General features: G+C 43.1%; 1 protein-coding gene across 3 annotated transcripts in view; it reads left to right on the top strand.

The window, feature by feature from the left end:
* Window positions 1-26,591, top strand: part of EPB41L4A (erythrocyte membrane protein band 4.1 like 4A) — a 466,075-nt gene that overhangs the window by 408,619 nt on the left and 30,865 nt on the right. For all 3 annotated transcript variants that reach the window (XM_069752770.1, XM_069752780.1, XM_069752789.1), the window contains 4 exons: window positions 8,484-8,567; window positions 9,316-9,423; window positions 11,031-11,078; window positions 13,797-13,874. In XM_069752770.1, coding sequence (XP_069608871.1) covers window positions 8,484-8,567; window positions 9,316-9,423; window positions 11,031-11,078; window positions 13,797-13,874 — 318 coding nt within the window. The remainder of the gene's footprint in view (window positions 1-8,483; window positions 8,568-9,315; window positions 9,424-11,030; window positions 11,079-13,796; window positions 13,875-26,591) is intronic.

Here is a 26,591-nt window from a genome sequence, read left to right as displayed (position 1 = left end):
TGTATTATCTTTTTCTTTGTCTTATAAAATCTTTATCTTTCTTTTTCTTAGAGGAAACAATTTATGTATTTGGTGTTTTGTTTCACAAGTGTACGGCGGTAGCAGTGTAGAGTTTCGCCGGCGCTGCCCCAGCCGCACATTTGCACTCATTGTTCTCCCTGCTGTGATTGTTCTACTAATGACTTCTTCGTTCTGTACAAGCCTGTGTACATGTATTTATTTCTCTAGAACAAGCACCAACAGGGAAAATAAAATCTCCATTGACATAAAAGGAAACATTAGTTTGCATCTGTAATTGAAGCTGTGAAACTCTGTAAATTATGGGATATGTCTTTCTTGGAATATATGTGTGTTCTTCATTTGACTATACATTATGTATATAGATTTCAATACTGCATCCTCCTATATCCCACAAGAGCTTAATAAAGACTGAATTATTTAGAATTTAAATTGATCCCACCACCAATTTTTATTTCCTATCCACAGGACAAGTGGTAAGTGTATGATTATGAGAATCCCACCACTCGGAACCCCAAAGAGTAAAAGAACAAAGATCCCATGTTCGTCTTGTAAATGGAGTGTAATATCCATGTGGGACCACTCTTTTTAACCATTCCTGGCTTTAGAACTGACAGTAACACATGTACAATAGTGGTCCCATAGACCCCAGGGATGAATAGAGAGTGGTGGTTACACTGCTTCATTAACATAGGTCTTTGGGATTGTGTGTGTATATATATGCAGAACATGCACAGCTTGTATTGAGGTCAGTCAGGATCTTGAATCTTGAACATGCGCTTTAGCAGATGTGATTTAAACCAAAACAAATGGCCAAAAAATTATATAGTAGCTCTATCACAACAAAACTGAAATATATACCCAAAACAAGAAAGAAATGAGTCTCAGCAAAATCTCATAAAATAAAATTATTTTAATAGTAGATCATTCATAACAAAAGTCCTATATATGTAAAAATCAGTGACCGGGATAGTGTCACCTACGTAAATAGTAAGAAACTAAAAAATGATAGTGTTGGCCCCCTTAAAAATAGTCTGGGTGAAATGGTGGAGGATGAGGAAAAAGCCAATATGCTAAATGACTTTTTTTCATCAGTATTTACACAAGATAATCCCATGGCAGACAAAATGACTAGTGATAAAAATTCCCCATTAAATGTCACCTGCTTAACCCAGCAGGAAGTACGTCAGTGTGTAAAAATCACTAAAATTGACAAATCTCCGGGCCCGGATGGGATACACCCCCGAGTACTGCAGGAATTAAGTACAGTCATTGATAGACCATTATTTTTAATCTTTAAAGACTCCATAATAACAGGGTCTGTTAACAAAAACTGAACTCAGTAATTATAGGCCAGTAAGCTTAACCTCTACTGTGGGTAAAATCCTGGAGGGCATACCTAAGGGATGCTATGCTGGAGTATCTGAAGAGGAATAACCTCATGACCCAGTATCAGCACGGGTTTACTAGGGACCGTTCATGTCAGACTAATATGATCAGCTTCTATGAAGAGGTAACTTCTGGACTGGACCAAGGGAACCCAGTGGATGTAGTGTATATGGACTTCTCAAAAGCTTTTGATACGGTGCCACACAAAAGGTTGATACATACGTAAAATGAGAATAATGGGGATAGGGTAAAATATGTGTAAGTGGGTTAAGAGCTGGCTCAGGGATAGGAAACAAAGGGTGGTTATTAATGGAGCACACTCGGACTGGGTCGTGGTTAGCAGTGGGGTACCACAGGGGTCAGTATTGGGCCCTCTTCTTTTTAACATATTTATTAATGACCTTGTAGAGGGCATTCAGAGCAGAATTTCAATATTTGCAGATGACACTAAACTCTGCAGGGTAATCAATACAGAGGAGGACAATTTTATATTACAGGATGATTTATGTAAACTAGAAGCTTGGGCTGATAAGTGGCAAATGAGCTTTAATGGGGATAAATGTAAGGTCATGCACTTGGGTAGAAGTAGTAAGATGTATAACTATGCGTTTAATTCTAAAACTCTGGGCAAAACCGTCAATGAAAAAGACCTGGGTGTATGGGTGGATGACAAACTCATGTTTAGTGGCCAGTGTCAGGCAGCTGCTACAAAGGCAAATAAAATAATGGGATGCATTAAAAGAGGCATAGATGCACATTAGGAGAACATAACTTTACCTCTATACAAGTCACTAGTTCGACCACACTTAGAATACTGTGCACAGTTTTGGTCTCCGGTGTATAAGAAAGACATAGCTGAACTGGAGCGGGTGCAGAGAAGAGAGACCAAGGTTATTAGAGAACTGGGGGTCTGCAATACCAAGATAGGTTATTAAACTTGGGGCTATTTAGTTTGGAAACACGAAGACTAAGGGGTGATCTTATTTTAATGTATAAATATGTGAGGGGACAGTACAAAGACCTTTCTGATGATCTTTTTAATCATAGACCTGAGACAGGGACAAGGGGGCATCCTCTACGTCTGGAGGAATGAAGGTTTAGACATAATAACAGACGCGGGTTCTTTATTGTAAGAGCAGTGAGACTATGGAACTCTCTGCAGTATGATGTTGTAATGGGTGATTCATTACTTAAATTTAAGAGGGGATTGAATACCTTTCTTGAAAAGTATAATGTTGCAGGGTATGTATACTAGATTCCTTGATAGGGCGTTGATATAGGGAACTAGTCTGATTGCCGTATGTGGAGTCGGGAAGGAATTTTTTTCCCCAAAGTGGAGCTTACTATTTGCCACATGGTTTTTTTTTGCCTTCCTGTGGATCAACATGTTAGGGCGTGTTAGGTTAGGCTATGGGTTGAACTAGATGGACTTAGTCTTCCTTCAACCTTAATAACTATGTTACTATGTTACCTAGAAACCACACCTGGCAATGGCTGGAATATAATTAATACAATGATGTCCCACTGATGTTCATACAAATGATTCCCTTAAACAAGCATACACTAGGGCTATGGTAAATTGACTTGGCATAGCACAGAGGCTCATACTGATATGCAAGTGCAATACAAAGTAAAAAGATCAAGTCAATACAGTATAAGACAGAGAGCCACAGATAGACATAAAGGGTCAAATGAAAACAACCGCCACAGATTAAGCCCATTTACGTATAGCAATGCATATGGTAAAGGAGACACAAAAGAGCACAGTGAGGTAAAAAATACTCTGTTGTAAAAAAATCAGTGTAATAAGCAAGTGCTAGTCAAAAGATGGAAAAAACGTTTTTTGCAAAAAAATGTATACTAAGCTGCTCCACCAATCGTCAAGGTATACCCATATAGAGCAGTCCTACCTAATGTATATAATCCCTATCTGATGTATTTAAAAACCTGATTATCTGTATTGTACCTGTATAAGCAGGGTTCAGAGAGGGAATTTTCATGTGGACATGCTGGCTCGAACAGCTCTGATGCAAATGACCCATAAGGAGTGGTGGACTCCCTAGTCTTGCAGAAACAAGAGAACAATTACAGAACCAGCATGTCCACATGAAAATTCCCTCTCTACCTCTATACAGGTACTATACAGATGATCAAGTTTTTAAATACATCAGATAGGGATTATATACATTAGGTAGGACTGCTCTATATGGGTATACCTTGACGATTGGTGGAGCAGCTTAGTATACATTTTTTTGCAAAAAAAGTATCAACTAAATATCCTGTTTTTTCCATCTTTTGACTAGCACTTGCTTATTACTGTGATTTTTTTATATTATTTATATATTATTATTATTAATATATTATTACTATTATTAATAGTATTTTTGACCTCACTGTGCTCTTTTGTGTCTTCAAGTTTCTTGGTGGTGTGTGAACTGGTTCCTACAGACTTATTCACTGTGCAAGTAGCCCATGTGTTTCTGGTTCTGATATGGTAAAGGAGGTCAGGAATGGGGGACATAAAATGAGTGTGAAATAATACCAACCTATTAACCAGATGCGGACAGAGGCCCCGACGCGCGTTTCGCTGATAGTGCTTGCTTCCTCGGGGGCAGGGCCGTATTTAGAGTTTCTGCTGCCCTAGGCACTTTTAGCGCTGCCTCCCCCTTTGGTGAGTATGACACTATCGGCAGTGACTTTGGCAAAAATCGCTGATGTGAAAGTCGCCTTTTGCAGCAGATCCGACAGTTTTTCCGCATCTGCCGCGTAATGGATCACTTAGGGCAACACTGCGTTCGGCCTCATTCATTCCCTATGGGACTTACAGACATGTGCGGCTCTTGCGGTTTTGCCGCCATCCGGCAAATGCGGTACTTGCAGCAATGAGAAAAAACACTACTAGCAGTGTTTTATGTATCATCGTAAGTGCAAAACCGCAATTGCCGCACATGTTCGCAAGTAGCCATCATTACCTGTCCCTGCACCTTGCTAGCTCATCCCTATCCAACCCTCCCTGACCTAAAACTACACTATAAAGCTTCAGAAAAGCAATTTATTAACTGCCATATTCCTATGATAATGAGGGCTCTAGGCTACGGCGTAGACTGGGACGGGCAGTCTCCGGGTCTCCATTCTCTCTGTGCACACCCTCAGTCCCTGCCTCACTGCCTGTGCACAGACCTCCCTCCACCGCACCCGGTAATCACCGCTCGCAGTAGCATACCAGCAGAGGTGTATCTAGGGTTTCTGGCACCCGGGGAAAGAATTCATTTTGGTGCCCCCCCTCCGCCAAGGACATATGTGATTTGCACACTCAGTCATGTGCCCACGAGCTCCTCTCCCTAATGCTCTCAATGTTCAGTGAAAAACTAAGAGAAGCAGAAGAGAAGCTCGATGTCACAGGACCATAAGAGTATGTGTCCACGTTCAGGATTGCATCAGGATTTGGTCAGGATTTTTCATCAGTATTTGTAGCCAAAACCAGGAGTGGAACAATTAGAGGAAAACTATAATAGAACCATATGCTCCACTTCTGTATTTATCACCCACTCCTGGTTTTGGCTACAAATACTGATGTAAAATACTGACCAAATCCTGATGCAATCCTGAACGTGGACACACACCCTAAGTCTGCAAAATCGCATATGAGTGACGTGTCCATGTGACGACTACTGGAACTTGCAGAGCTGAATCCTGACATCGCAGCTTCTGAATTCTCACAACGCATGCACTGCACTTTTAGGATTCTCCCTTGCCGGTGGACGGTCATGTCAGCACAAGTATGTGATTTGTAGACTTCTGACCACATTCTGACTAGATGTGCCCGGCCTCGCTCAGTTCATTTTCATTGACGGAGGTCACGCATGTCTAGTCAGCACGTGATCGCATTAATGTAAATCCCCAGCATGAGAGAATCCTGACAGCGTGCAGTGTGCACTGTGAGAATTCAGAAGTCTGCAGTCACAAAGAATGACTGCAGACTCATCACAAGCCTGGACATCCCCTTTAAAAGGGACTCTGTCACCTGAATTTGGAGGGAACAATTTTCAGCCATAGGGGCGGGGCTTTCGGGTGTTTGATTCACCCTTTCCTTACCCGCTGGCTGCATGCTGGCTGCAATATTGGATTGAAGCTCATTCTCTGTCCTCCATAGTACACGCCTGCGCAAGGCAAGATTGCAGATTGTGCAGGTACAGTATGTACTACGGAGGACAGAGAATGAGCTTCAATCCAATATTGCAGCCAGCATGCAGCCAGCGGGTATGGAAAGGGTGAATCAAACACCCGAAAACCCCACCCCTATGGCTGAAAATTGTTCCCTCCAAATTCAGGTGACAGTGTCCCTTTAAATCTCCTAACATATATAAAAACATGAGAGTTAGCATCACAAATAACATTTACATCCAGGTACCTTATAGATGACGTCGCCTCTGGAGCCGTTCTCCTTTTCTTCATCTTGTCCAGATCCCATGATGAGTTTTCTCATCCACAGCCGTCTCTGCAGACTTCCATCTTCGCCGCTCTTTTGCAGAAAGTCTCCACATGACGCCCTTAAAGATACAAGTGTCATTATAATGCTCCCAAATAAAAAATTGCCCCTCACTATATTGTCTGCACAAAGTATGACCCCCACACTGTCCCTCTTATGGTACATGCTCTTCACACTGTCCTCTCCTTTCTATACCAGTCCCCTCTTCACACTGTCCTCTCACACTGTGTCCCCCTTATAGGGCCCAGTATTTATACTCCATATTTATACTCCATCCTCCCACACTGCGTTCATGCCTCCCCCATCCTCCCACCCTGCGTTCATGGCTCCCCCATCCTTCTCCCCTGCAAGCATGGCTCCCCCATCCTCCCACTCTGCGTTCATGGCTCCCCATCCTTCTCCCCTGCGTTCATGGCTCCCCCATCCTTCTCCCCTGCGTTCATGGCTCCCCCATCCTCCCACTCTGCGTTCATGGCTCCCCCATCCTCCCACTCTGCGTTCATGGCTCCCCCATCCTCCCACTCTGCGTTCATGGCTCCCCATCCTTCTCCCCTGCGTTCATGGCTGCCCATCCTTCTCCCCTGTATGCACGGCTCCCCATCCTTCTCCCCTGTATGCACGGCTCCCCATCCTTCTCCCCTGTGTGCACGGCTCCCCATCCTTCTCCCCTGTGTGCACGGCTCCCCATCCTTCTCCCCTGTGTACATGGCTCCCCATCCTTCTCCCCTGTGTGCACGGCTCCCCATCCTTCTCCCCTGTGTGCACGGCTCCCCAACCTTCTCCCCTGTGTGCACGGCTCCCCATCCTTCTCCCCTGTGTACATGGCTCCCCATCCTTCTCCCCTGTGTGCACGGCTCCCCATCCTTCTCCCCTGTATGCACGACTCCCCATCCTCCCCTGTATGCACGGCTCCCCATCCTTCTCCCCTGTATGCACGGCTCCCCATCCTTCTCCCCTGTGTGCACGGCTCCCCATCATTCTCCCCTGTATGCACGACTCCCCATCCTTCTCCCCTGTATGCACGGCTCCCCATCCTTCTCCCCTGTATGCATGGCTCCCCATCCTCCTCCCCTGTGTGCACGGCACCCCACTTTTTTCCCTGTCATACTTACCTCTCACCGGCGCGCAGCACAGAACTTCCTGGCATCTCAGCGTCTTCCTTCCTGTCTTCAGCGGTCACATGGTAGCGCTAATTAAGGGTGATGAATATGCGCATATTCATCACCCTTAATGATCGGTACCATGTGACCGCTGAAGACAGGACGGCGCTGAGACGCAGTTGCAGCCACCGCTGGAGGAAGGTGAGTATTACGTCTTCAGGGAGGGAGGGAGGGGGGCGGGAAGGAGGGAGGAGGGGGGGGGCGGGAAGGGGGGAGGGAGGAGGGGGGGCGGAAACGTGACCCCGGAGTTTTATAAAATAAAAAAAAAAAAAAAAGGAAAAAACCTAGCTCAAGGGCGCCCCCCCGCATCCCGCCGCCCTAGGCACGTGCCCTCAAGTGCCTAGTGGCAAATACGGCCCTGCTCGGGGGGCGTGGTTTCTAAGAGCCAATATCCCTGTTACTGATCTTTACATATATATATAGGAATGACTTTTGTTATGAATTATCTACTATTAAAATAATTTTATTTTTTGAGATTTTGCTCTGAGACTCATTTCTTTCTTGTTTTGGATATATATTTAGCAGATGTGAGCAGTGGCCAGATCATGAACTGATGAGGAAGATGATCGCACTTTAGAACGGCTTCTGGACTATTGTGCATGCACAGGAGCCATTTTATAGAGATGAATGGGGCTATAGAGACCTGGTCAGGATGAGGAGCTAAAGTGCATGTTCAAGATCCTGACTGACCTCAACACAAACTGTCCATGTTCTGCCACCGCTCCTAGAGATCAGTGGTGGCTGGTCTCCTTGCCAATGAGCAGTACGCACAAAATTCAGGAGATGACATAACACATGGGTGGGAAATCTTTTTTTCTGCCAAGTGCCATTTGGATATTTATGCCATCCTTCGGGGGCCGTACAAACTCCGCCCACAAAGTACATCCTGACTCTGGCACTGGTTTCAGGAGGTAATCTCCCTTCATTGTTCAGTAATGAACAGTGCATGTGTGTGCTAATAGAGCAAGAAGAAATTAATGAGCTGGTTGTAATTAAAATACCTCTCCTTGCCCAAGAATGCGGTCGCTGAGAATCTGCTCGGGGGCCTGATAAAAGGTCATTGAGAGCCGTAAATGGCCCTGGGGCCTGAGGTTCCCCACCCCTGACATAGCAGGAGAACCTGGGCAGATAGAAACAGCATTTTATCACTATTTGAATAAACAGTTGTGCTCAAAAGTTTTCATACCCCGGCTAAATTTTTGCTTTCTTGGCCTTTTTTCAGAGAATATGAATGATCACACCAAAACTTTTTCTCCACTCATGGTTAGTGGTTGGGTGAAGCCATTTATTGTCAAACTACTCTTTTCTCGCTTTTTAAATCATTAAATCATAATGACAGCCCAAAACATCCAAATGCCCTGACAAAAAGTTTACATACCCCATTTCTTAATACTGTGTATTTTTCTTCATTTATGCGTTTTGTGCAGTTCTAAGAAGGTCAAACGTGACAACAGCCCTGATACCCAAAGAAGTAAAGCAAGTGCCCCTTGGGAAGAAAATGGCTCTGCAAGGTACTGGACTTTAAAAAGTGTTTTTTATTTTTTAGGTTTCCTATGTGTAACGCATATGTACTGATTACTAGCCTTTCCATTATCGTTTCTTGCCTATAATGATAAACTGCATTTATTCCTTACCCTATTATATATAGAATTAAATTTATGCAGTGATGGTCTTTATAGGGGTCATGCACATGGCTCCATTACAGATCTGTATTGTAAAGATCAATGTGATGCCCATCTCCTATGGGCCCATACTACATCTCCATGTACCTCTGGTTTTATAATGAGACATACAGAGGTTTCATTCTAATTTGCTAAGAAAAAAACCATTGCATGCCCCAAGGAAGGAAAATATATGCACCTCAGAGACCCCATACATCAGCATTAGGAATGCAGGTTTGACAGGTGTATGATCACGAACACTAATCTCTGTTAAAAAAAAAAAAAATTATCACAAGTTGTTTTTATTGATCTGATTTACCTGGATGAATTTTATATGTTCCTAATACGTGGATACATACATTACACTTACTGTACATGTAATATAGGTTACCAGATTACCAAGACTTCAGGACCACCAGCCAGACCGAGAATTGTTCCTTTGCATAGTGAAACACTTCTCCTTCCCAAGCCTTAATTTTCATGGGTTAAGTGTGTCACTCTGTGAGTGCTATTAGAAAGATCCAATTACTCCTCTGTACTGCAATAATCTGCATAAAGGACACACGTATCTGAGAATTAAATGCTTAACTCTTTTCAGTGGTCTTTATAATTCTCCCAATGACCGCACCAAGTCACCAAAGTTCCCCAGTCCTCGACGGCGCAATCAGTCCGGGAGTGAAAATGAGTCGGGACAGCCTATGAGGAGGTAAGTAGCATCCCAATGTTTCTTACATCTGTGTCTATAGTACATAGGCTGACTGTTAACACATGCTAAAGACTGCCGCCGGACTACATAGAAGCATCTTATCATTAGTCCGGAGGCTCAATGGCCAATGTCTGCTCTAAGAATGATATAAAATACAGCGATGGATAATAAAGAGCTGCATTTAGGGTTCTGCCTGAGATGATACCCACATCCATCTTGGACTGCATCCAACTAATCAGATGATACCTGGATAATTCCCAAGAATACACAGTATAGATGACAAAGGGGGTTCCAGATGAAAAGACACATTTAGAGTGAACTATGGTCCTTTTACATTTGAATGTGTATGTATGTACAGTTGGGAAAATAAGTATTTGATACAATGCCGATTTTGCAAGTTTTCCCACTACAAAGAATGGAGAGGTCTATAATTTCCATAGTAGGTACACTTCATCTGTGAGAAATAGAATCTTAAAAAAAAATACACAAACTCACATTGCATGATTTTTAAATAATTGCATGCGAAATGGAACATAATGGTTGATTTCCAATTTAAACACAATAGCAACAACCTCTATGTGAGAAACCAAAATACAGTATGTGAGCAGAGGATACCTTTGCGAGTACCACATCTCCAGCACAAGTTAGAATCGGTTAACCCTTGGAATTCAGGGATCCGCTACTACCGAAATAGCATTTTGTAAGAAATTTCCAGTACAAGTGTGCACCTGGAGAAGCTTTGTGAGTTAGAGAGGATAGTCCTAACTTCAGAGTCTGTTAGGTTAATGTTTAAATCCTTTTGTTTTCCTCCAAGAGATTAGGAGGGTCGGTTTATAAGGACTAAAAGGGGAAATCGGGTATTATATAATTTCACGGTCCCTTTGCATAAGAGGAATGAAAGTTTTGAAAGTAGATTAAGCCAGGACCATTCTCTAACTGTGGGGTTTAATATTTCTGAGACTGCTGTAGTCATGGAAAGTGGCATTTTGTGTTCAGTTTGGAGAAACCACTTGTTATATTAGTGGTATTGAGGAATATATATATATATATATATATATATATATATATATATATATACGGTATATATATATATATATATATATATATATATATATATATATATATATAGTTTGATTGCTTTATTTCAGCCTGTCTGGAATTTGTCAGCTAATTTGCAGTGGGGGTGGAATTATTCTGATTACAACTGTCTATAAAATATATATTGTGATGTGGGTGATCGGGAACAATTGCAATGAATAACACTACAATCCGTTAACATGGTTCTACCCCATGAAGAATAAGCACTATATACTGCACATACAAATGATTGAGTTGTCTGTGGAATTCCGTACCCTCGGACAAAAGATGGCAAACATACAGTACCATACATAGATCAGCACATTGAGATTCCCTTTACTGTCTTTGGTTGTTTTACAAACTTTTATGAGTATTTGTATTTTATTAGTGATGTGACCGTATAATGTAATGAAATGATAATATAGCAGTGTCTTCTTTGTCATTTTGATAACAATTAAGATATTTTAGTAGTCAATGTTAATATCTTGTAATTCATATGTCTGTATAATTGTGTATTCTGTAATATGCAGGAAAGGACCGAACAGTGGTGAGGATTCTGATCTGAAGCACAGAAGGAGGTACGTATAGGACTGACCTGGTTATACAATCCCATACAATCGCATGAGACAGTTCCTTAACGAATGTGCACGCTTGTGGCAATGAAGTCATCACTTTTGTCTAGGTGCAGATGTGTCCTTCTTGTCTCCATACCCCACATGTCCCATAGGTACAGTATGTCACAAAGTGTTAATCAAACGTATATCAGATGGATGCTATGCATTTGACATCAGTCACCCATTGGCACATTTGTTAAAAAATAAAAAATAAATTAAAAAACATCTGATATTTTACTGAATGATGGAAGGTTTTTTATTGAATTGGTATCATGACAAGTTCAATAAATTCACATAATTCAAGAAAGATGAAGGGTGGCACAATGGTACCTATGTCTATCCAGGTACATGATCTTTCAAAAACTGTGTCTTTCCATCAGTTGTCCAGCAAAAAGAAGCGATCACCTATCATGGGATAGGTGATTACTTACAGATTGTGTCCAACCACTGGATCCCTCACTGATCCCCGTTAGAATGGAGACTGCAGCGCTCAGCAGTCCCATAGGGAATGAATGGATCCGCGGTCGAGTATGTGCACTGTTCCATTCTAACGGTGATAAAAGTTCCCTATGATGGCGATTATTGCAGGTCACAGTGGTTGGACCCTCACCGATCTACACGCGGATAGGCGATAACTTTTTCTTACCGGACAACCCCTGACACTAAATCAACATGTACATATAAAATGAAAAAATGAGAGAACAAAAAAAAAACAACAATTATACTAATATGATGCCACCGCTCCTCAGAAGTCCAACACTGATGTGCCTTTTGTTCATAATAAATATCGCACATTTCACTCCTCACATATGTCAGTATGCTACACATAAAAACTTTTTTCATCACCATTTAAACATGTAGACATGCAACTTTCTTCTTCTAAAAACTGATGAAGTGGATGCGGAGCTGAGATAATTGTGGGAAAAATGTGTCTATAGTCTATATTCCATTACATACACTCTTCTAAAAGTCTCCTTACAAGAGTGTACCTGGCGCCTGCCTGCTGCTGCCACACCACAAGCCGGCAGATGCAGAGCTTCTTATCCTACAATAGCTGATTGTCCTATAAATGTTTGTTCACTATCATCATCATCATAAATTCCTGGTGCCCTTCTTTTCTCACTGCCCCTGATCCTCTCTTGTGGAGCCCTATTTGCATCTTCCTAAAATGGTTGAATCTGTCTGTGGTATCTAAAAAGTGAGAAACTCCTCTCCCCATCCATTGCCCTTTGATCGGTTCAGTGATGGTGTCATCAGGGCTGGTTCTGTCTGCGGGCCAGGAGGAGCTTGTCTCTGACTCTCCATAGAAGGCACCAACAGTGATGGACATATGTTAATGAATCAGTCAGTGCTTCCCCACTGAGTGACAAAAGCTGGATCGTTCAGAAAAGGGCATCAGGTACATTGACATTTCTAGTCTGGTTTTGGATTTAGATTGATGACCTGTATTAATCAAGACTTTATCTTAGGCCATGTTCAAACGTTGCGTCGGGTCCCTGCGGGTTTTCCCGCAGCGGATTTGATAAATCTGCAGGGCAAACCCGCTGTGGTTATCCCTGCAGATTTATCACGTTTTGTCCTGCGGGTTCCGCTGCGGGATTTTACCCCTACTATTGATGCTGCATATGCAGCAATATGCAGCATCAATAGTAATGTCAAAAATAAAAAAATAATGATATACTCACCCTCTGACGTCCCGATCTCCTGGGCGCTGCAGGCGGCGGTCCGGTTCCAAAGATGCTGTGCGAGAAGGACCTTCGTGACGTCACAGTCATGTGACCGCGACGTCACCGCAGGTCCTGGTCGCATAGCAAACCTGAGACCGGACGGCCGCATGCAGCGCTGAGACTTCAGAGGTGAGTATAACATTATTTTTTATTTTAATTCTTTTTTTTACCACAAATATGGTTCCCGGGGCCTGGAGGAGAGTCTCCTCTCCTCCACCCCGGGTATAACCCGCACATTATCCGCTTACTTCCCGCATGGTGGGCACAGCCCCATGCGGGAAGTAAGCGGATCAATGCATTTCTATGGGTGCAGAATCGCTGCGATTCTGCACAAAGAAGTGACATGCTGCGGGTTATAAACCGCTGCGTTTCTGCACAGTTTTTCCCGCAGCATGTGCACAGCGGTTTGCGGTTTCCATAGGGTTTACAGGTTACTGTAAACGCAATGGAAACTGCTGCGGACTCGCAGCGGCAAAATCGCCGCGGTTCCGCAGTAAAAACCGCAACGTGTGCACATAGCCTTATAGAGCCATAGGCAATCGTACATGTAACATAGTTATTAAGGTTGAAGGAAGACTATAAGTCCATCTAGTTCAACCCATATCCTAGTCTAACATGCCCTAACATGTTGATCCAGTTGTATTGAGGTACCATATATAAATAGTTTGATTGCTTTATTTCAGCCTGTCTGGAATTTGTCAGCATTGTTGAAGCATGGATATGACATGGCGCCATCCCGGTTTTATTATTTTTATTTTGTTAAAATATGGAATATTATATTTAAAAGTACTATGTGGGCCCATAGATTTCTGGGGTGCCATATCACATCTGCACACAACTATTAACATGCACAGAGGCACAATATGGCCATGTGCATGAGGCTTTGCATTATGGATTATCAGTTACTGTTTTTATTGAAATTCCGCTATTGACTTATTTATGTCCAATTCTTCAGGTCTCGATCACGTTGTAATACCAGTAGCGGCAGCGAGTCTGAAAACTGCAACAGGGAACATCGCAAAAAACGAAACAGGTAATTAGTCAGCAACTGGTGACGATTCCATCAGCTGAACACAAGTACAATATCCAAAATTTGACAAGACGGAGTTTCATAGAAGTTTTTTTTAACCCATACCATGAAAAATAAGGTCAGTAATATAACTTTCATTACAAAATCTTCAGTTTTAATCAAAATCCTGGGTAAAATCCTGGAGGGCATTCTAAGTTCTAAGGGATGCTATACTGGAGTATCTAAAAAGGAATAACCTCATGACCCAGTATCAGCACGGGTTTACTAGGGACCGTTCTTGTCAGACTAATCTGATCAGCTTCTATGAAGAGGTAAGTTCTGGACTGGACCAAGGGAACGCAGTGGATGTAGTGTATATGGATTTTTCAAAAGCTTTTGATACGGTGCCACACAAAAGTTTAACACGTAAAATGAGAATAAAGGCGATAGGGGAAATATGTGTAAGTGGGTTAAGAGTTGGCTCAGAGATAGGAAACAAAGGGTGGTTATTAATGGAGCACACTTGGACTGGGTCGCGGTTAGCAGTGGGGTACCACAGGGGTCAGTATTGGGCCCTCTTCTTTTTAACATATTTATTAATGATCTTGTAGGGGGCATACAGAGTAGCATTTCAATATTTGCAGATGACACTAAACTCTGCAGGGTAATCAATACAGAGGAGGACAATTTTATATTACAGGATGATTTATGTAAACTAGAAGCTTGGGCTGATAAGTGGCAAATGAACTTTAATGGGGATAAATGTAAGGTCATGCACTTGGGTAGAAGTAATAAGATGTATAATTATGTGCTTAATTCTAAAACTCTGGGAAAAACCGTCAATGAAAAAGACCTGGGAGTATGGGTGGATGACAAACTCACATTTAGTGTCCAGTGTCAGGCAGCTGCTACAAAGGCAAATAAAATAATGGGATGCATTAAAAGAGGCATAGATGCTCATGAGGAGAACATAATTTTACCTCTATACATGTCACTAGTTCGACCACACTTAGAATACTGTGCACAGTTCTGGTCTCCGGTGTATAAGAAAGACATAGCTGAACTGGAGCAGGTGCAGAGAAGAGCGACCAAGGTTATTAGAGGACTGGGGGGTCTGCAATACCAAGATAGGTTATTACACTTGGGGCTATTTAGTTTGGAAAAACGAAGGCTAAGGGGTGATCTTATTTTAATGTATAAATATATGAGGGGACAGTACAAAGACCTTTCTGATGATCTTTTTAATCATAGACCTGAGACAGGGACAAGGGGGCATCCTCTACGTCTAGAGGAAAGAAGGTTTAATCATAATAACAGACGCGGATTCTTTACTGTAAGAGCAGTGAGACTATGGAACTCTCTGCCGTATGATGTTGTAATGAGTGATTCATTACTTAAATTTAAGAGGGGACTGGATACCTTTCTTGAAAAGTATAATGTTGCAGGGTATATATACTAGATTCCTTGATAGGGTGTTGATCCAGGGAACTAGTCTGATTGCCGTATGTGGAGTCGGTATCATCTTCTTTTTCAATATAGAGCAGTACATCTCTGAATTCATGATATTATCAATGAACTGTAGCCTCTCGACACCATTATCACTCATGTAGTCCACATAAGTACTCCGCCACCACCATGTTTCACTGTAGACACCACATATTTTTCTTTTATACTCCTCACTTTTGTGACACCATACAGCTTTACCCATCATGATGAGACACTTACCTTGGTCTCATCACTCCAGAGCAGGGGTGGGCAATTCATTTTTCCGAGGGGCCGCATGAGACCGTGACTGTCATGGAGGGCCGAACCAATAGGCCAAAATTAAATCTACTCAATATTAAGATTGATATATTATTGATAATTATATTAATATTAATTGTATCACTTAATATTGAGCAGAATTAAGTATGCCGACATCCCCCTATATATTGTACAGCCCCTTCTGTATATTGTATGATCCCCCCATATCCCCTTATATACTGTAAGAGCCCCACACATCATCCCCATATACAGCATGAGCCCCAGAACCTCCACATATGCAGCATGAGCCCCAGAGCCTCCACATATGCAGCATGAGCCCCAGAGCCTCCCCATATACTGCATGAGCCCCACACATTCTCCCTATATACGCTGCATGAGGCCCCCATAGCCTCTACAAGTGCAGCATGTCGCCCCCTTATGCAACAGCATGTCGCCCCCATATGCAGCACCGTGTGCAGCTTGTCACCCCCATATGCAGCACCATGCCCACCCAAACGTCCCTTACACATAAAAAAAAACACCACATACTCACCTCGGTCCCGTTCCCCGGCACTTGGCTTCTCTGCCTTCGGTGTGCTGACTCTCCGCAGCACGCAGCTTATGCGATGAAATGACGTCATCACACGCTTCACACGCTGATTGGTGGAGGAAAGCTCCGGAGGCCCCTCTTCCACCAAAGAAGTCAGCACAGATGGAGATGGCATGCGGGCACAGTGCGGCCTGTGGGCCTTGTTACCAGCTCCAGGGCTGTCTCGGTCCGCGGGCCAGACTGAGATAGCCAGAGGGCTGGATGTGGCCCGGAGGCCGCACTTTGGTCTGCTCCAGAGTATAGAGATCCCATAGTCTGCATATTTTTAGGATGGGCCCTGGTAAATTGTAGGCAGTCATCTTTTGTGCATGGGTTTTAAGAAAGGGTTACTTCATGAACAACACCCACATACATGCCATTCATGCAGTGTAGGTCGTATTGTGTTTGGTTGGGCTATGTTCGTATTATGTTTGGTTTGGCTATCTAATTCTTTAGCTAACTGCAGTGAACTTACTTGTCGATTTTCTTAAACCCTACTCCACAGAAGATGTTAACTTCCGTGGTTGGCCTAGATGTCTCCGTGAGATGGTTGTAGTTCCATCTTTGCTAAATTTTTGTATTACTTTTGCTACCGTATTCTGACTTATAAGTAATACTTTGCTGATCTTTTTGTCACCTTTCTCGTGTAAAATTATTTTCTTTCTCAGGTCTTGTAATATTTCTCTTCCATGTGGTGCCATCGCTGACACCATGAAATAGGATGAGGTTTAATTAATAATTAAACCTACCTGTGGCCGAATTCTTGTTAATTAGAATATTGCAGTTTAAACTTTAAGGCCCCTTTCACACATCAGTTTTTTGCCGTCAGTCACAATCCGTTGGCTTGACGGATCCGTCGCAGATTGTGAAAAACTGATGCGATGGATCTGTGGCTGGATTCCGTCAATTGATGGATCCGGCGCCCATAGACATCCATTCTAGCAAACAACGGATCCATCGCTGTCCGTTTTTTCGACATACTCAAAAAACGTTACTTTACCCATTGTCTCCGGCCGCCGGACAAATAATTTTCGACGGATCCGGTGAACATCGGATGAAACGTGAGGCCATCCGTCACTAATACAAGTCTATGATAAAAAAAAGATCAGACGGATTGCGACTGATGGCGAAAAACTGATGTGTGAAAGGGGCCTAAGACTTCAGTTGGGGTGTATACATTTTCGCAACATGTTCTTGAATGAATTTGTTAGGAAAATTGCCTTTTTGGGTGTGAAAAATAACAAATCTTGTTTTCAATCAATGGCCCACATTTGTTGGAGTATTTAGTAGTATGGTATTGCATAGAAAAAGATGATGATTCTGTTATCTCATTTATGATGAGCACAGTGTGTCGGTGCGGGTGTATGTGTCTGTGTCTATTTGTGTGGGTGTGTATTTTTTTCAAGGGCTAAACAATAACAATCATATAATTGTTTTTTTTTTAAGGCGATAAGCATAGCTTTGCTTTTGAATTGTAGTATTATAACATTTTTAGAAATAAGAGTCTCCGGTAAGTTAGTTGGATACTTTATATATTCAAGATTGATCTCACGAGCTGTCATTTGCACTTCACTTTTCTTTTTACTGTTAGTAGTAAAAAAAAAAAAAAATATCCTTTACTAAGTTAAAAAAAAAGTTAAAAAAGTTAAAAAAAAAACCCTCATTGAATCAACACTGAAAAATTGCTGTAATTTGTACTTATTCAAACCTTGCATGTGCACCTGCTGCCTCCATTCTTTATCTTTCTTATGCTTCATGGATCAGTAAAGATTCTTTGCCTGCCACCTAGTGGTGCGGAGAGGTAATTTCCAGTCTTACAAAAATTCACTTGTATGGTTACATTGTTTTGAATTGAATAGAAGATATTCATCAGTACGATTTAATCATTTATGCCTTATAGGGTTATTTCTAAAGTAACAAGTTATCCCTTATACATTGGCTGTGCGATGATTTGTTGATCACTGGAGGTCTGATTTCTGGGACCCAAAAACAAAACTGAGATCTCTTTGGTCTTATAGAGCCATAGGCACTCCAGTCGGAAATTGGTCCTCTGAAGCCCAGGAACCAGACACTGCAGCTCCATTGTGGATGGAGCAAAGGTGCTCATGCTCGACCTCCACTCCGCTCATGCGCTATGTGACTGCTGGAGATTACAGCGTTCTGCTATTTTCAGCAGTCGAACATTCGCACCTTTGCTCCATCCAAAATCTCCAAGATCCAAGCATGTTATCCCATATCTAAGCGACAACATTTTAAGTAGTACTGTAGCTGCTAAATTAGCTGTTAGTATTGAAAAGAGAGCATTTGTGAGAAGCAAACCTCCTAAAAGAGCAGTGAAAACTTGGACTACACTAGATGGTCTAAAAACTCCACATTTATCACTGCAGCACGTACAAAACATTGTTTTAAATCTGGTACATCTTTAAACTTTCTTCTAAGTCTACACCTCCTATTTGTTGGTATATTTTGTGCTAAAAAATTTGTGCCAAAATTTTGCCGGATTGTGTTGCAGTTCGTCACATCCCTTTCCCACTAAGACACACACTCTTGTCTAGAAAGGTAAAAAAAACCTAAACGTAAACTGTTGCTCATAGAAAAGGGTTTGTTAGGTAAAACATATAATGCAGCGGTGTGTGCTTGTTGGTGATTGTCTCTGCGTGCTGACCATCCCAGGACACATGGATGTACAATAAAGGGTGCCGATATTAAACAGACAACGACTACGCATTTCAGTATTATTTAATTCCACAGCGCTTTACAGACATTATCAGCACTGTCCCCATTGGGGCTCACAATCTAGATTTCCGATCCGTATGTCTTTGGCATGTGGGAGGAAACCGGAGAACCTGGTGAGAACCACCCAAACATGGAGAGAAGATGCAAACTCCTTGGTGGGATTTTGACCCGGAACCCGAGCGCTGTGAGGTTACAGTGCTAATCACTGAGCCCTCGATATCTTCTCCAGGACATACACGTACCGGCGCCATGCCTCGTTCTCTGTCCAGGATTTCTGTAGGTGATTGGAGAGTGCAATGCCATTGTCCATTGTTTCTTCTTTGCAGACAGTGCCTGACAGTAAAGAAGTCGCTTATTACCCTTTTTCACTGCTCTGATGGCCAATCTATTCCACTGCCCAACAATAGCAGAACCTGTAATAATCCCGTCTACTGAGCAGCGTCTCACCTAATCAGTAATGTCCTCATTTACTCTCCATAGTGTTTTTCATGCAGAGCTTGGTGCGATCAATACTTGACAACATCATGATAAATTAAATTATTTGGCGTAACAAGACGTCAAGAAAAGCGGTCATAAACATAAGCTTAATGAGCATGTGTAAGCGGCTTTTCTTTATGATGCTTGTGTACTGCCAGGATTGATAAAGCGAGCCGGAGAGTGTTTGCTTGTCTGTAAAATCTCATTAGGCTGACGATCATTTATCATGGAGAAGTGCAGAATACGAAGATACTTATATTAACGTGTTATATGCAGAAACTTTACTGATTTATTGTATGATTATCTGCCAAGTTGTCTACAACATTAGGAACAGTCGTCAGTTAGTGCAATGTTATTGCCGCTACTCCACCAAATCGTCTAACAAGGCTAAGCTTTCCCAAGCGGAGGACTGGTGTCTACAAGTTATGTGAACACTATGTAATAATCCTGTTATAAAAATGAATGAAGCATTGCTCTACTTTATCTACATGGCATCCCTTACTTCTCATCTAGGATTCCTTCTTTTATAAATGAGGACTGATGACACTGTAATGCAATTATCAGTAAAGCTCTATAAATATAGCAGGACTCAGTGGTTAGCATTGTTGCTTTGCACCGCTGGTGTCCTGGGTAGAGATGAACGAATATGTTCAAAAAATGATCGCCAAATCCAAATTTGCCATATTCATGCCATATTTGTACTATATTCATGCCAAATTTATGTTTGACGATCGTTTCAGAACATATTCGCTCATCTGTACTCCCATTGACTCCAATGGCTTTCGGCTATGTTTGGGGAATATTGCAAATACCGCGATCATAATCCGAACCAAATATTGAAATATTTGCTCATCTCTAGTCCTGGGTTCAAATCCCACCAAGGACAACATCTGCATGGAGTTTGTATGTTTTTCCTGTGTTTTATGGGTTTCCTCCAGGTACTTCAGTTTCCTCTCACACTCCAAACACATACGGATTGGGGCTCACAATCTAGATTCCCTATGGGGACAGTGCCAATAATGTCTGTAAAGTGCTGTGGAATTAATGGCGCTACATAAGTGATTAAAATAAATAAAAGAATACCTTAGGTTCAATATTCCGTGGCACCTTCCCTTCTGCTTTCAAACATGCCACAATCACGCCTATCCTTAAAAAGCCAACCCTCGATCCAACTGCTATGTCCAGCTATCGCCCAATATCACTGCTTCCATTCGCTTCCAAACTCCTGGAGCAGCACGTCCACACTGAACTTTCCTCCCACCTCTCATCTAACTTGCTCTTTGACAATCTACAATCTGGTTTCCGCCCCCATCACTCAACTGAGACAGCCCTGACCAAAATCACGAACGACCTACTTACCGCCAAAGCTAATGGACAATACTCTGTACTCCTCCTTCTAGACCTGTCCTCTGCTTTCGACACGGTTGACCACTGCCTCTTACTACAGATCCTCTCCTCCTTTGGCATCAAAGACCTCGCCCTATCCTGGATCTCCTCGTACCTTTCCAACCGCACAGTCAGCGTCTCCCACTCCCACACTACCTCCTCATCCCACCCTCTCTCTGTTGGAGTCCCCCAAGGCTCTGTTCTAGGACCCCTACTCATCTCAATCTATACATTTGGCTTGGGACAGCTCATAAAGTCCCATGGATTCCAGTACCACCTCTATGCTGATGACACTCAGATCTACCTCTCTGGCCCAGACGTCACCGCTCTGCTGTCCAGAATCCCAGAGTGCCTATCAGCCATATCCTCCTCCTTCTCCTTTCGCTTCCTCAAACTCAATGTGGACAAATCTGAACTCCTCATCTTTCCTCCATCCCATAGATCTTCCTTACCTGACCTATCGCAATCAATGACATCATGCTTTCCCCCATACCGGAAGTCTGCTGCCTTGGAGTAACTCAGCCCTGTCCTTTAAACCGCACATCCAAGCTCTCTCCACCTCCTGTCGCCTCCAGCTCAAAAATATCTCCAGAATCCATCCTTTCTTCAACCGTCAATCTACTAAAATGCTTGTGCATGCCCTCATCATCTCCCGCCTTGACTACTGCAACATCCTTTTCTGCGGCCTCCCTGCTAACACCCTTGCACCTCTCCAGTCCATCCTTAACTCTGCTGCCCGATTAATTCATCTCTCTCCTCGCTACTCCTCCGCTTCCCCCCTCTGCAAATCTTTTCACTGGCTCCCATTCCCTCAGCGTATCCAGTTCAAATTACTTATACTGACTTACAAAGCCATCCACAACCTGTCTCCTCCATATATCTCTGAATTAATCTCCCGATATCTTCCCTCACGTAATCTCCGGTCCTACCAAGACCTCCTTCTCTCCTCCACACTTATCAGCTCCTCATCCAACCGCCTCCAAGACTTCTCCCGAATATCCCCATCCTCTGGAATTCTTTGCCCCAACACGTCCGACTATCAACCACATTCGGATCCTTCAGATGGAACCTGAAAACCCATCTCTTCAGGAAAGCCTACAGCCTGCACTGACCCCGCTGCCTCCTCATCACTACCGAAGCTACCGCCTCACCAACACCGGAGCTCCTGCAACCCTCAACCTACTGTCTCCTTCCCCATAGTCCTGTAGAATGTAAGCCCGCAAGGGCAGGGTACTCGCCCCTCTGCATCAGTCTGTAATTGTTAGTTTGTTTACTGTAAGTGATATCTGTAACTTGTATGTAAGCCCTTCTCATGTACAGCACCATGGAACAATGATGCTATGTAAATAAATAATAATAATAATAATTTCTCAATAAATGTTTAGAGCCACCAGAGCTTTTTTTTTTTTTCTGATAAGATATTCCAAACATCTTGTCTTTGGAGGTATCTTTTCAGTTTAAGACATCATGTCATAACAATATTTTCAAAACGAAAAAGAGTGGTATTCACCTGCGCTGTCTACAAAAACGAACAATAAAATGAAAAATAGATGAATAAATGAATAAGAGAGCACTTACTTAATGAGTAATCATTGGTTATGCAGTGGATGTTGCAATGGGTCCTTAAAGTACTACCAGAATCTTAGGGGAATGAGGAGAGAAAAAAAAAAAAAAAGGGGGTAAATGTTTGTATTGGTGAATATAGTGAGACTAAATAGATTTATAATATATACTCACTCAGATATTAAATGGAAATGTGCAATGAAGAGACGTGATCCCTGTGTATCTGCAATTGATGCGGGTATTGTGATGACCACGGTTGCTTAATCTTCAGAGGTTTATAGTAGATGCCCCTGCTTAGATAAATGTACAACCTTTATAGGTAATGGTGGTTTTAAATAAATGTGGTCTAGTTTTCCCAGTACACAATAAACTTACTGCTGGTGGGAGTAGCGCAGGATTCCGTTAGGTTAAGGTAGTAAGATGACCATCAGATGCTGGCTGACAAGGATTACTGTGATTAGAATTGATTGCCCATATTTTTTCAAAACCTCTTGATTTATTCAGTATCAATTATGAGCGCCACATGCAGAAATACACCTGCTTATTCACCTTGGCTGCTATCAATGAGGTTACTAATAGTTGTCTGAGGAATGTTCAGCCACTCCCAATACACTTGGGCACATAAATAATCAAGATCCACTGCTGACAGCTCCCTTTGCAATTGCCGACCAATGAAGTCCTAGATGTGCTCAATGGAAGCCAAATGCAGATACACTGCAGGTCATGGCAACACATTTAGTCCATGCAAGCTGCTCACAGTAGTACGAGCAACACTGCCTGGTTGTGTTTAAAAATATCTTTTGTGACCCTTTAAAGAGATGTCTGTGCAACTGGTTACACAACCAAATCAATGTAAAGGTACCGTCACACTTAGCGACGCTGCAGCGATACCGACAACGATCCGGATCGCTGCAGCGTCGCTGTTTGGTCGCTGGAGAGCTGTCACACAGACCGCTCTTCAGCGACCAACGATGCCGGTAACCAGGGTAAACATCGGGTAAGGTGTCAAACACAGAGATGTGTGCTACCCAGCGGGACCTCAACGATCAAAAAAAGGTCCAAGCCATTCCGACACGACCAGCGATCTCACAGCAGGGGCCTGGTCGCTGCTATGTGTCAAACATAGCGAGATCGCTACTGAGGTCGCTGTTGCGTCACAAAACTTGTGACTCAGCAGCGATCTCGCTAGCGACCTCGCTTAGTTTGAAGGTACCTTAAGAAGCACCCACAATTGGACTGAAATGAAGCACTGGAGAGTTCTGAAGTGGCCAGCAATGAGTCTAGATCTAAAGGTACCTTCACACTAAGCGACGCTGCAGCGATACCGACAACGATCCGGATCGCTGCAGCGTCGCTGTTTGGTCGCTGGAGAGCTGTCACACGGACAGCTCTCCAGCGACCAACGATGCCGGTAACCAGGGTAAACATCGGGTTACTAAGCGCAGGGCCGCGCTTAGTAACCCGATGTTTACCCTGGTTACCATCCTAAAAGTAAAAAAAAAAAAACAGTACATACTTACCTACCGCTGGCTGTCCTCCAGCGCTGTGCTCTGCACTCCTCCTGTACTGGCTGTGAGCACAGCGGCCGGAAAGCAGAGCAGTGACGTCACCGCTCTGCTTTCCGGCTGACCGGCGCTCACAGCCAGTACAGGAGGAGTGCAGAGCACAGCGCTGGAGGACAGACAGCGGAAGGTAAGTATGTGGTGGTTTTTTGTTTTTACTTTTAGGATGGTAACCAGGGTAAACATCGGGTTACTAAGCGCGGCCCTGCGCTTAGTTACCCGATGTTTACCCTGGTTACCAGTGAAGACATCGCTGAATCGGTGTCACACACGCCGATTCAGCGATGTCTGCGGGGAGTCCAGCGACGAAATAAAGTTCTGGACTTTCTTCCCCGACCAGCGACAGCACAGCAGGGGCCTGATCGCTGCTGCCTGTCACACTGGACGATATCGCTAGCGAGGACGCTGCAACGTCACGGATCGCTAGCGATATCGTCTAGTGTGACGGTACCTTAAGTCCTCTCTAATCTCTTTAGTGATGAGGCCCACTTTTGTCTTCGATGCAGTGATAGGTCTGAAGACCACATGCCTCTGCCTTCAGGAGGGAACATTTATACTAGTCCTACTCATTGTGCTAGGGTGTGGGGTGGCATAATGTATGGTAGCCTTTCAGGTGCACCAACGTCTTGGCATTACATTGATTTTGTCAGGGATCCAGTGGTACGGCCATTTCTCCAAAGTGTCCCAGGAGCTAATTTTTCAATACAACAACCCCAAGCCGGATGTTCCTCGTGCTACTGTGAGTATTCTGTGTGGCCTAAATGTGCTACAAAGGGCTGCAGCATCCCCCAACTTGTCGCCCATCGAGCACATCTGGGAAGTCATTGGTCGGTAAAGCATGTAAGTGTGTGTATAGGCGTGTGGTGATCATACCCAATGGCTGAATGAATCGGGATGTTTTGCAAATTTTGTTTTTCATCATTTTCGTATCGTTAACATGATCCTGTGATTTCCACAGTTCAGTGACTTTTCCTTCTTGGTGTTGCAGTTTCAATGTGGAGGAGTCTATTTCTATCTCAGTCATAAGCAGCCCCTGCTGCCGCCAAGCGCTGATCAGTATTTGATCGCTCAATTTTTAGCAGTTTTTCGTGTATTCTGCAGCCTCCTTGATTATTAACGCAAATCACTGATCAACATCCGTGCTCACTGTTTCCATGAGATTTTTTGTCCCAATTCCCCCCACCCACTTCATGCATGTGTTCCTAGCACATTTCTTTCTTCTTTTTTGGTGATATATTTACCCCTTATGAATAAATAATTTCGGTCAGTTGAGATTTATTGGTATATTTATTCTGAGACCAGCATAATGTAGGGGCACAAATCCTGATTCCAGCGATGTGTCACCAACCGTTTGCTGTAGTTTCAATACAATCAGTGTTAATCTGCTGGAGATCATCACTGCAGGACTAGGTGTGGTGTGCCAGGCAGTCCAGCTAATCTGTGTGACCTCCTTCTCACCAGTGATTGGCAGTTTGCTGACCATGTACAAGTGTACACAGCAATCAGCTGTTTCTTGCCAGCTAATGTGAGAGCAGCGTAATGTAGAGACAGACCCGGATTCCAGCGATGTGTCACTTACTGGACTTCTTGGTGCAGGTTTGATAAAATCACCACTTTAGGCTTCAGACAGACATCAGTGTTTTGAATCGGTGTTTGAATGCCAAAAACATTAGTGGAACTAACAGAGAAAAACTATAATTGAAAGACTGACAGCTGTTCCGTAGTTTGGAGACATTTCTAATTTTGGCAGACAAATACTGATGAAATACTGATGTGTGAATGAGGCCTTATCAGCAGGAGATTATCAGTAGAGGACTATTAAACAAGCTACCACATAGTCCTCCATATTCAGGAGCTCTGTATAACCCCGCCCCACCACTGCAGCAGAGAAAGCAGGGAACTTACCCAATCTAAAGCAGTTTAGTAAGTGAGACATCACTGGAATCAGTCGTTTCAGTCCGTACATTAAGCTGCTCTCAGATGGGGTAGCAAAGAAAATGGTGACAGATTCCTTTTAAAATAAGACCAAGGAAAGCTGTAACCAGAGGCATTTTCTCTTCATCAGCCGCTGCAGGAGTAACATGGTATCACATGGGGGCCATTTAGGCTTTGGTCCTCCACACTCCAGTTTAATTTAAATAGCTTTGTTTTTCTGCAAGAAGAAAAAAATTATGCCTGGGTTTACAGGTTGGCGAAATTCACTGCAATGGCAGATAATTAGGCTGTGTAATTTGGGAACAACCTTGATAAGATGATTCCCATATATTTCTGCTTTCTTTCACTTCGTCCTCTTTCCAGAGAATAAAGCAGCAGAGAATAGGCGGAGAGGAAAAGCCGGTTGTATTTTGGCACAAAGTCAGAATACTCTTTAATCTTTCATGGTCACAGCAGGAGGTTGTCATCCAGTGTTGTAGTTGTGTGAACTCACATGTGCAATTGGATACATTAATGTCATTATAGATCTCTGGATTGCTTGTCCTGGTGAACAGCTCCTGCTGGCTCCTGTCACTTTTATCTCCTGCTGTTGCTGATGTTTACCCTGCCACATGCTGATCCCCAAATGTACCCTTGGATTAAAGTGTGAGATCTGACCTTTACATGAGTATGCACAGGAGGAGAACAATTCTGAATTTCAAGACCCAATCTGATTGTTTGACAAAAATCACCCGTCACTGTTGATCATCT

The sequence above is a fragment of the Ranitomeya imitator genome, chromosome 1, assembly GCF_032444005.1.
Source record: "Ranitomeya imitator isolate aRanImi1 chromosome 1, aRanImi1.pri, whole genome shotgun sequence".
NCBI classification, from domain to species: domain Eukaryota; kingdom Metazoa; phylum Chordata; class Amphibia; order Anura; family Dendrobatidae; genus Ranitomeya; species Ranitomeya imitator.
The sequence above is the reverse complement of the archived record's forward strand: the minus strand, read 5'-3'. Positions and strand labels throughout refer to the sequence as shown.